We start from the raw sequence: 12103 nt of genomic DNA, 5'->3' as shown, positions 1-12103 counted from the left end.
GCAAGACGCGATTTCTTTTGTCATCGAGAAGGTAGACAACCACTAAAAATGGTAGATCCATCTAAGAAGCAACGAAATAGGAAGTCTTTAAAATGTGGATGCAAAGCTCATCTAACAATTGTATTGCAAAAGTCGATAGACATTATTCCAAGAAAATGGCATGTCACTATATTTGTTATAGATCACAATCATGAATTGTTGTCCCCTTTGGGAGTGTGATTTCTACCAGCCAATCGAGTTATCACTGAAGATGATAAAAATTCCATTCTCCTATATAAAGAAGCTAAACTTTCAGTTGGAGAAATAATACATGTTATGGAACTAAAGAAAAATGTGAAACGTGGATATCTTCCTTTTATTTCAACAAGATATTCGTAACCTTTACATAAAAATGAGAAATATGCAAGCAACGAATAATACCATGGATCTCTTACAATTTTGTAAAGCTATTAAAGAAAAGAATTCTAAGTTTTAATATGCATTTACAATTGATGAAGAGAAAAGGTTGGAGCATATTTTTTGGTCACCTCATTGTATTGATTAGTACCAAAAATATGAAGATGTGGTTATTTTTTATATTACTTCAAGGTAAATGCTTATGTTATGCCTTTTGGTAGTTTTGTTGGTGTCAATAATTATAGAAAAACAATTTTCTTTGGTTGTGCACGAAATGAAAAGAACTTGTGTTTTTCAATGGTTAATGAAGGTATGCTATTTTATCTTATAAATGTGTACAACTATTTTTCCATTTTATTTAATTAATTAGTAGAATAATATTAATATATTTCCTTTGAAATGTTTCCATATTCTAATAAATTTATGTTTGATTAATATAATTTTTCATATTTATTGAAGAAGCAACTCAAGGCAATTTTGACAAATCAAGATCCATGGATTACAAATACAATATCAAAAGAATTACTAATCACAAAATATGCCTTTTACATATGGAACATTACCACTAAATTTAGTTGTTGATTTACATCAATTCTTCATAAACAATATTTAAATACTTCTCTCTTATGCACATTCCATATGCACAATATCCACACATTCACACTAGATTTCCACTTTTTAAGAATGTTCACATTTAAATCATTCTATACACACAATATCCACACTTTCACACTAGATTTCCACTTTTTAGTAATGTTCACATTTAACACATTTTTAAGAATGTTCACATTTAATAGGAGGCGTTTAGCTTGCTGTAATGTGTTTTTAATGCGATGCACATTAAAATTTTTGGTTTATTTTATTTTTTCTAACATTACCATAATTTAAAAATATATCACATCATTTTAATCTCATAACTTTTTTAAACAATGTAATATTGTATTATTGTATTGAGATTACATTAATATAAGATTACAATACGTAATATTAAAGCGTAATGTAACATCCTAGCTTACCAAATAACCCCTATAATGTGTACAAACAATATACAGAATGAGTACACGACAATCAAAGCCTTGATCACTATGACCATTCTAGGGAAGAAGAGCCGCATCCAAAAACAAACTGGGTGCAGAGACAGTCGATAAATACAAAATAACTAATGCATTTTTACGAGGTAACTCGTTGTATTTCATAAGGATTTCTTTGAACTTTTTTAGGTTAAAGATAGAGATTTCTTTAAGGCACCACGTATATAAGAGTTTCTGTCCAGGCAAAGCGTGAATAAAAAGAAACCAAAATAACACACATGTTTCATCCAAGATGTGGGCGAAAGAAAGATGTGCACTTAGATAAATGCATTTTACTAATTATATTTAAAGGGTAGTTTTTGAGCCATAAGGTCAAAAATATAAAGCTACAGAACATAAATTGGCTGTCAAAATTTTCCGGGCCCCTATCCAGGCTCTGCTTGCTATATGTGTATGTAAAATCATCATCTGAAAGCACTGTGATTTCCAAAACACACAAAATAATCACCTTCAGCAACTCTTTAGTTCCTCCCCTTTCCTCTTTTTCCTTTTCCTTTTCCTTTTCCATTTCCATTAAATTTCTTACCCTTACTAGATTTGCTCTTCATGAAGGAGATCTTGTTTGCCTTTTTCTGCCTCTCCTTCCGAACTTGTTCTAGATCTTTAATTTCTGAACGTACATGAGCATTAGGCACGTGATGCTGCTTCTTGCCTCCTCTAAAGTTCCTACTATTTCCTTGTGATCTACGATCTCCTGAAAATAGAAGCAAGTTTAAGAAGAAAGGAATATATAAGACGCATCAAATCATATGCTTTGACATTGAATGGAGGGACAACAAATTCCCAATATAATCAATATTCACACACACACACACACACACAAGTGATGAACTGTAGACATAGACAATAACAGAGCAAATAGAATCAAATGGCTTGAGGGAGAGAAGGGGGGAGGGGGGACCTGGGTCTATGAAATCAAAAAACATACACAAAAGATGGAAGGGCGACAATACATTCTCACAATTCATTTCCCTACACCTTGTTTTATAAGTAAATAAAAAATCTATTGAAAAAAAAAATGAAGATTTTATGTATACGGGTATAGACACAAACATTTCCCTACTATTTGTTTCGGGTTAATCATAAAAAAGGAGGATTAATTTTATTTGTGATCATAAAAAGACAAAGAAAGACCCAGAAAAAGCCAAGCCAAGCAACCAAATATCCATAAGATGAAGCATAAAAGCACAAAAAGAGGGCCCATGTTGTGATGAAGAAATGGTCTGAATGGAGAACAAGAGAATAACAAGCGCATCAGTATCATCAAATGGGGACCAGGGGGAAGAAAAACCCATTGAGAATTCTAATGCGATTCTTCCCTTTTTTTTTTTTTTTTTTTTTTTTTTTTTTGAAAACACAGACACAATCTGAAGCAATTATTAACTGCACATTACTGAAAACTGGACAAAACTCAGTAAAGCATTCAACCAACTTCAAGAAAGAGTAAGAGTGTAGATAAAGCAAGCAACAAGAAGCTTCCAATTCATTGAATTACCTGACATGCTTGTGGATCCCTCAGCATTCCCTTCACTATTGGCTCCTCTAAGAGATACTTTATTGTGTGACTGTTGCTTCCATTTCTTGTATATCCCAGTTTTATTAGCTTTAACTTTAGCACCACTCTCTGTCTTTATCTACACCATAAACAAACAGAAAACATTCATTCTCTCAGATAGGAATATAAGCAATTCCAATTTTTGTTTTGAATATAACAATAAATGATTTATTTATAAACACATGTTACAGCATTAATATCAGACAGACAAATAGCATTAAGACCCTAATAGTACTAGCTACTATATAATTGCATAATCTAAGATGCACCAAGAAGGATTCATCAACCTAGATATTTTACTTGTATGCCATTTGAGGGAATATTATACATGGAAGATAATTCAAAAATGAGAAAGGAGACGGAAACAGTCTTCTTTCTTTTGTGATCATCACTAAACACATGACATGCAAAATAACATATTTTCAATTTATGCCAACAGGTAAAAAAATGTTTAGGTATAAAAGCAGTGGAAGAGAAATCAAATGGCATTATTCAAATATATAGCCCTAGAGTTAACCTACCTATGGTCATTCAAATGCTAAAATCATAAATTCTGTGTCTCGCAAAGTTCTATCAAGAATGACCAATACATTCTTCCAGCAACTGCGATAACAGTCACTGAATGGCCATGTAGGCAACTTCCATTCTTTGCAGAAGTAGGGTTTCTAAACATGACATGTTTCTCCACTGGCATGATCCGAAAATTCAGTTATCCTTTTTATTGGGGATAGAACCATTGGCTTTTGTGGATGCTCAGAACAGTACTGTACTTTGTTACTTCATTATACATGTGTTAGACAGTTGACTAGTCCCTTGGTGCAAGAAACACAAGGAAAATCGAGATAATCCCAGTGGCAACATGGGGCAACAAGTTTGAAAGGAAGTAGGAAGGCATAGTATATCAAACTTATGTCTAACTTAAGATCTGGCAACCATTTAATGCTTGCCCCAACAAATGAAGACTTATTTTGAATGAAATACTACCAGCAAGTTCAGTACTATGAATTGAAAACAGAACACGCACCATCTTATTCATCCTCACAAAAATCAGATGCATAATAATATACATGTTTCTTCTAAATGAAATATGTTATACGCATAGATAAGTAATTTGCCAATGGAGCCAAAAAAAGTAAAATAATTTCAAAGAATAAATACCTTTCCACTAGCTGTAACACGATCACCATTGTTTAGCTTGATATACTTTTTACTCCTCTGCCACCAAACAGATTGATAAGGTTAAGAAGAAAAATAATTTAAATAAATATAATCTCTCTTCTTCTTTTTTTTTTTTTTTGGAGAATAATATAATCAATATTTTGATAAGTATAAATATAATCAATATTTAACGGCTTAAAGTACCTTGTCCCAATGATACTGAGATTTCTGTTTCTTCATTCCCGCACCATCATCAGCAACTAGATCTAGGACAGCAGATTCCAACCTAAAATTAAAAATGATGTCAATAGACAACCAATCAGTAAGAAAATACAGGACTCTATATCTAATCTCAAATAACACAATACATAATCATGTCAAATCAATTTATACAAAAAATTTCAGCTGTGAAATTGTAAAGTTCAATATGCCCACACATGGGGAGGAGAGAGATGGGGTATAGAGATGAATGCAGAATTGATGAAGAAGATGCTACATGCAATTGCAAAACATAAAACAGTAAAGCCAATAGCATCACTTTAAATAAACTAGTACAGATATGAAGTTGTAAAGCTCAACATTGCCCACATACATGGGGAGGGGAGAGTGGAGCACAGAATTGATGAAGCAGGTGCAATATGCAATTGCAAAAAATAGTAACGCTAATAGCTGGGCATATCTGCATATGTGGCAGATAAGTTCACTAGCATCTGCAGACAGCAGACAGTTGCATGCCAGAAATGACATAACATCAGCCATTAAATTTCCCGTGTGTGCATATGCATGCATGCGTGTGTGTCATTGTTTTTCATACATTGTTGGTATTTTGAACCAAAAAAAAAACTTAGATATATCCAAGCATATACACGGACACAAGCTGCTCGCTAAATGTTTTTTAATAAGCAAGCAGCTCTCTAAATATGAAAATAAGAAAATGAAAATCATGTTTTATGTTTTCTCACATTAACGTTTTTCAAGTCACATGAAATAAGTCTTTAATCTAACCATATTCAGTTTCCAATTTTCAATTTTTCACTTCCAGGCTATTTAAGATTGATATACTCTTTTTTTTAAAATGGACAAGTAATAGATTTTATTGCAATGAAACTTAAGATTGATATACTCTGGGCTCATCACAATGGTAGATAAAAACTCATCATGCAAAATGGGCTCAGATGATATAAGAGATTTACCTATTTGATCCAAAGTCCTGGTTAGCTCTCACTGCAAGTCCTGCTTCCATATGCTGAGAATGACATGAGGTCACAAATCTAATGGTCAGCCACCTTCTCAATGTTAAGAGCCAATTTACAGCTCACATTATAACATTTTAGCATATTGTAACATAAAATTGGAACAAGCAATCAAGATGAGGAATATTAGGAGTTATTGCAAAGCTAACATTAGAAGATACAAAAGATGTATAACCTACATGATTTGTTGGTACCGAACTGATAAAGTACTCCTCATCTTTGAAGCTCTTTGCCTTTCTCTTAGACCCACAAACTTCTAACATCAAAGAGTATACATCAAATTATTTTCATTATATGTGTGTGTGTGTGTGTGTGTGTGTGTGTGTGTGTGTGTGTGTGTGTGTGTGTAGCAAGAAACCCATATGGGTGAAGACTCCTCCTTGCCCCAAATAAAAATCTCCTATTTAAGGATCTTCTTACAAAAGCTCAACTACTTCATCCAGTTGTCAAAAGCTAAAAACACTTACAACCAACTGATTTACTCAAGCAGATTTTTAGCAGGACCTGCCCCATAGTATCATCACCAAAGCTTGGGGACCATACAAAGAGTCTTTGTAAGGCAGATACCTTGTAAATGCACTCCTCAATCTCTTTCATAAGACTCCTATAAAACTTTTGCCCTTGGAAAATTCTGCTGAATTAATTATGGTTGTGAACAAAATGAAAGATCTTAGTGCCCATTTGGGAGAGTGATTTAAAACTGCACTTTTTCTAAGTACAGCTTTTTAAAACCAAACGACTTTTTCAAACAACCAATTTTCAAAATTTTGAAAAATGAGTTGTATCAAATGGGTTAATTCCATTAGCTGCATACCAGGGCCCCCCCTTTTTTTTAGGTAACTACATGCAGGGTTCCTAGAAGTGGACTCAAATTTTACGAGGAACAAGTGATCAAAGAAAGTTATAAGAATCTGCTATGGCAGAAAAAATTTATTTCGATTTAGCAAAAGAAAAGATTCAAAGAGTGAAAAAAAGGTCTAATTTCTAAAACTATGATATATGTAGAAGGAAGCATGCGAAGATATAAAATATGTATACATATATTCACACAGATAGATGTATGTGTGTAGAGAGAGAGAGAGAGAGAGAGAGAGAGAGAGCAAACTATAAACACTGGATACCTTTTTTCTCCTCCTTGGAAGAAGTGATTTCAGGATCAAATTCCTGCAAATACAAAAAGACTTTACAGTTCAGAAAGACCAGGAAACTAGGGAAACTTTTTTTTTTTTTGATAAGTAATAAAAATTCATTGATATCAAAAAGAGAAAGACACCCAAGTACACCGGCGGTATACAGGGGAAAACAAATCAAAAACGAAGTGTTTGACAATTATTATTGATCAGTACCATAGACCTTTAAAAATTTTCAGCTGTCTCATCCAGTTAAGTGAAGTGTTTGGACCTACCATAAAGGTTCACAGGACCAGGCCTGAATTTTTTTTTTTTCTCCAGTTTACCTTTCTGGCCAAGTGAGCACAGTAGAGACTCAAGCCCAGCCATAAACATAAAGGGAAATTTGAAAAATATTCATGACCAGAAAAATTGCCTACCAAAATGATCCAGTTAAGTGAAGTGTTTGGACCTACCATAAAGGTTCACAGGACCAGGCCTGAATTTTTTTTTTTTCTCCAGTTTACCTTTCTGGCCAAGTGAGCACAGTAGAGACTCAAGCCCAGCCATAAACATAAAGGGAAATTTGAAAAATATTCATGACCAGAAAAATTGCCTACCAAAATATGATCACAATACATTATCACTACAACAGATACTCTCTCTCTCTCACACATGTGAATGACTATTATAATAATAGTCATGGCAAGTAAAATTAACAAAGAAATATGTCACGAATAAGTAAGTTGATCAAGTGCTAACTGCTAAAGCCGTATCCCTATTTGCATCACAAAGAAACTTCAAAAGCATAATTTACTACTTTGACAGATTTACCTCATCCACGTGATTGGTAGAATGTTTCTGATGTACCAAATTAATGATCTCTTCATGAATAGCTCTTTTTTTCTTCATTACATCAACCCATTGTCTAGAAGGACCCTGCAATCAAGTCATAACCTTAATATAATAAATTTTAATTTATAATATAGATAGAAAATGTGCAACCAAAAATATGTGGAAGGTGTACATAGAACATAAAAAAGGACCAGATCATAACAACAATAATTTTTAGCAAATCTTGATTTAGGAAAATTAAATAAGTGATAAGAAGAGAAAGGAAAAGAGTGATTATATTGTTCCAGTTGTTTGTTCATGTGGAGAAGATTGAAGGAAAATAAAGAGAAGAAAAGAAGACCTAGGAAATTTTTTTTCTTGCTACCAACTTTCTCCCCAAATCTAGTCTGATTATGAAAGAGAATTCCGGTGAGGCTAAGAGGAAAATTTCTGAATTATTCTCATCCTTCTTTCTTCTTCTTTTTTCCCTTCTCATTTACAGACCAGACAATGAAAAAGAAGAGAAATTAAAAACGAAAAAACAAAAACCTACTTTTCTTTTCCTTTCTCTAGTGTTGAACCAAACATAGCTAAGAAATTAAAGAGGTAACAACTCATTTTTTATGTACATTTATGCATTCTCAAAGATGATAAATGCAACTAACAAAATAACAACAGATAGAAGTTGTTCTCAAAGATGATAAAGATACTACAACGTCACAAAGTCAATCCCAGCTTTTACCAATTACTACATAAGCAATTTCACAAATATACACACATTAATAAGATCAAGGGGCTAGAATTTGATCATCAATAGAACTATAATTTAAACTTTTTTTTTTTATTGATAAGTGAAGGACATGCCATTTGAATTAGAACTCATTGTCAAAACAATAATTTTCTTTTTAATTGGTAAGTCAGACATAAACCTGTGGATTTTTAACCTACGACTTCATCCTACCCCTTGCTTTTACAATGGGAGGAGGTGCCATTTGAACTAGAGCTCATTGGCAAAACTTTATAGTAGAAATATGAACATTGAAAGCTTTCTAAATAAGATGAGGAAGATATGAAGGATGAAATTTTTCTAAAAGAGATGAGGAGCATGTACTTATTAATTAAAACAATCTTCCTCAGGCCAAATTGCATAAGCGGAGAGTTACCTGCAGACGCTTTGATTTAGCAGCTTCGCCTTCAGCTTCCAAAATGGTTTGCTTGGGTCTAGCATAAATCAAACATTTTTAACGGTTACAAATTTACAGCTTTACAATATCAGGAAATCCTATATAAAGATGGACAGGAAGGAAGAAAGAAATCATTCAAGCACTCACCTGAACATTTTCAAGCGTTCAGAAAATGCCAATGCCATTAAGTCTCCACCTCCCAGCACATTTCTGAATATTGGGTGCAATCCTTCACGGGGTAAATCCTTTGCTCTTTTAATGGACTCCTTTGAAGGTAAGGGTTTTGTCTTGGAATACAAGCGAAAAGCATTTGTACATGTTTTCTGCATGGCATACAGGTCTGCTGAAGAATCAATTATTTCCCTAACTCTGTCTGAAACAAGATCAATAACTGTCTGAGGGAAACGCCCATAGATTGTTTCTCCATTTGCACCTGCTTGATCAATCTTGGATATTACTCCATCCATATCTCGCAAAACCTCCTCTTCTGAGGGTGCAGGTCTGACAGGTTTTGAGAGAAATAGATGAAGATCTAAAAGGTATGGCATATCCTCAGATGTCAAAAAAGAAAATGCAGTACCAGTCCGACCGGCTCTTGCAGCTCGTCCTACTCTATGGACAAAAATTTTAGGTTTTGGGGGAAAATCCCAGTTAATGACATTGTCAAGCAACGGAATGTCAATGCCCCTAGCAGCAACATCTGTCACAATCAGCAACATAGTCTTTCTTGCCCTAAACCTTGATATGTGAATTTTGCGAGCATCTTGATCCATATCACCATAACATACAGAAGGCTCAATTCCCTCTTCTCTAAACAAAGTATTGAGAAACTCCACATGATGTTTTGTGGACACAAATATCAATGTCTGCTGATCGGAAGTAATTTGCTCTCTTATCAAATACAATAATGCTGCATGTTTTTCTTCGTGTCGTACCGTGAAAAAGGCAAGCTTGAGGTCAGGGCTAATTTTAGTTTCCAAATCAAGTCGCACAAGCTGAGGGTCTCGCAGACCAGCCTTGGCAAACTCAGCAAGGGCACTAGGTAATGTGGCACTGAAAAGCAAAGTCTGGCGGTTCTCACTCAGCTGCACAAGAATCTGATGCAACTGCTCAGCAAAACCCATACCAAAAAGAGAATCTGCTTCATCAAAAACAACATATTCCACTGTACGCAATGACATGTCGTCAACCTCAGACAGATGATGCATGAGCCTACCGGGAGTTGCAATTATGATATCAGGACTCTGTGATAATTCTTCAAACTGGCTCTCCATGCTATCACCACCAACTAGTAAACTAATACGAAGATCTGAAAAGAAAGCCCAAATTTTAAACAGGGCACTCTTTTTTGTACGATCAAGATAAGATACTATACTACTTCAATGTAAGAGGAAAAAAAAAAAAAAAAAAAAGACAAAATTTCACAATCATTCAAGGAACTAATGACGGTCGTAGTAAATATCACCCCAAATTACAGTTCCTCTTTCAACTTCTAGTCACAATTCTGCTCCTTTTTAAAAAAAAAAAAAAAAATTAGAGCAAAATACTATACTTCCAAGACTTTTTAAAAATATCAAATTAGCTCCCTAAGCACAAACAACACTTAACAAGTCCCATATTTCGCCAAGAGCCTTGTAGCTTGTTAGGTTGGCACCTCCTGGTATTTCCAACGGAGACATCCAGGGGTTCAAATCCCCCATCCCCATTGTAACTATCGAATTATCAATCTTGATTGCACAGAGTCTCACAGTGACTACATTATCACAATTATTTGGGTTTCGCCCTAATTGTTAATCTAATGATAAACAGAGAATCAATTGGTTCTTACAATTTCTTATAATAGGAACTTATTATTTGCTACAAATCCAACAACAAAATATAAAGTAAACAAACCAAAAATTATTAAATTTTCAGAGCAATCAAAAACAAATTAGGATGAACAAACCAGTGAAGCGGCCGAGTTCCTGGGCGAACTTCAAGGTCTGGAGAGCCAAGTCTCTGGTGGGAGACAAGATGAGAGCCCTGACTCCGCCCTGGGGAACGTGTTGCCGGAGACGCTCGAGCATGGGGACGAGGAAGGCTGCGGTTTTGCCGGAACCGGTTCGGGCCATGGCGACGACATCGGAGCCGGAGAGAATGATAGGCATGGTCTTGCGCTGAATTGGGGTGGGGACTTTGTAGCCCTTGCGCTTGATTCCTCTGTAGACATCGGGACTGAGATTCAAGGACTCGAAGCCACCGGACTTGGCCTTCTTCTTCTGCTTCTCTATGCGTTTCTGCTCTGCCTTCGAGCTCCCCAGAACTCTCTCCAAACCACCCATTTTGGTTTTGGTTTTGGTTTTTTTTCACCCTTTGTGGGTTTAGGGTTTTGTGGTTGGGGTAAGCTTTGCTTGGTTGTTTACCCTGGTGGGTACTAGGGTGCCGTTTGTGTTTAGTGTAAATCCTTTTCATTTTTTTTTTTTGGGAAAATGTTTTCCTAATTTTCAGGTATTTGGAATAGTTGGAAAACTTTTAGAGAAATTGTATTTACTCTATGATAAAGATTAAAGTATTCTAAAAAAAATTAAGATTAAAGTATACAAAAAATAAAACAAAATGATTCACAATATGATTAATGCTTTGTCTATCGTCCAAAAAAAACAGTGTTTACTACTAACAACTCGGGTTGGGTCCAATTTTCAATTATACTAGATCCATTCAGATGATGATACGTGTTAATTGTTGAACACGGATCATCATTTGGATGGGTCAAGCACAACTGGACATTAGATCCAATCTTTACCCTATTACTAATAATATTTAATTGTTTGGTTCTATAAATAAGTACACAAAAAAAAAAAAAAAAAAAAAAAAAAACCTACACATGAGTGAGTGATGATTATACATAAAATAAACTAATCTCAATCATTGACCAAACATAACTAATAAATTATGATTAGAAGATATTTCATGTATCGGATATATGTACCCTCTTTCTCAAAGTGTGTTGACGCATTGTAAGAAAGATGATTCATGTATCTGATTCATGAGATAATTATTGTAGTGATGATCCATTTGTTGGAGATCATTGTTCAAATGTTGGCACATTCATTCTCATCCCATCCCATTCATTGATTTGTTTTAATTATTAATTGCCCACACTTTTGAAATTGATAAAAGACTATAAAACAAGAAAAGGTAGGAGGTTGAAAAAAATTGGATATAAGAATAGGTGAGATCTAAATTTAGAAATTTATCAGACTTGTTTGGCAACCATTGTGGGCGACTTCAGCATCTAAAGACAATTTTTCTCAGAATTATTGAGGTGAAATATTGTAATTAATGCATAACAAAACTTGTATATGTTAAACCCATGTAAAAATGATGTTATCCTCGCCACTACTTACCATTTTTAACATTTGACCAAAAGTTGTCTCCAAGCAATTCTAAAGAGTTAGCTCCAGTTCTTTAAACAATTTTTTTTTTTAAAAGGAAAATTCTCTAAACAAATTGAAAAGAGAAACAACAGAGACTACTTAAGGAC

At 34.3% G+C, this 12103-nt stretch overlaps 1 protein-coding gene across 2 annotated transcripts; it reads right to left on the bottom strand.

The window, feature by feature from the left end:
• Positions 1-1722: 1722 nt before the first annotated feature.
• LOC115959885 (putative DEAD-box ATP-dependent RNA helicase 29) lies at positions 1723-10994 on the bottom strand. Of its 2 annotated transcripts, none has more exons than XM_031078533.1 (11): positions 10526-10994; positions 8728-9889; positions 8560-8617; positions 7397-7501; positions 6575-6617; positions 5633-5709; positions 5394-5446; positions 4405-4486; positions 4201-4257; positions 2983-3121; positions 1723-2181 (listed from the first exon to the last, which is right to left on the bottom strand). In XM_031078533.1, the coding sequence occupies exons 1-11, from the start codon at positions 10899-10901 to the stop codon at positions 1949-1951; spliced, it is 2385 nt and encodes a 794-aa protein (XP_030934393.1). In that variant the 5' UTR covers positions 10902-10994; the 3' UTR covers positions 1723-1948. The 2 variants fall into 2 exon arrangements, with proteins under 2 accessions (XP_030934393.1, XP_030934394.1); XM_031078534.1 differs by having other exon boundaries at positions 5633-5706.
• Between the last annotated feature and the right edge of the window lie 1109 nt (positions 10995-12103).

Source organism: Quercus lobata, chromosome 9 (assembly GCF_001633185.2).
Source record: "Quercus lobata isolate SW786 chromosome 9, ValleyOak3.0 Primary Assembly, whole genome shotgun sequence".
Taxonomy (NCBI): Eukaryota; Viridiplantae; Streptophyta; class Magnoliopsida; order Fagales; family Fagaceae; genus Quercus; species Quercus lobata.
This window is presented reverse-complemented; position numbering and strand designations above follow the sequence as displayed.

What these genes read in the sequence shown, in the direction of transcription:
- LOC115959885 (XM_031078533.1), bottom strand. Translation starts at nt 10,901, where the DNA reads ATGGGTGGTTTGGAGAGAGTTCTGGGGAGCTCGAAGGCAGAGCAGAAA. An exon ending in TTCCAAGGAGGAGAAAAAAG is followed by an intron (nt 5,710 to 6,574) that starts GTATCCAGTGTT and finishes CTTTGATGTTAG; the next exon opens with AAGTTTGTGGGTCTAAGAGA. An exon ending in GTGTTACAGCTAGTGGAAAG is followed by an intron (nt 3,122 to 4,200) that starts GTATTTATTCTT and finishes TTTATGGTGTAG; the next exon opens with ATAAAGACAGAGAGTGGTGC.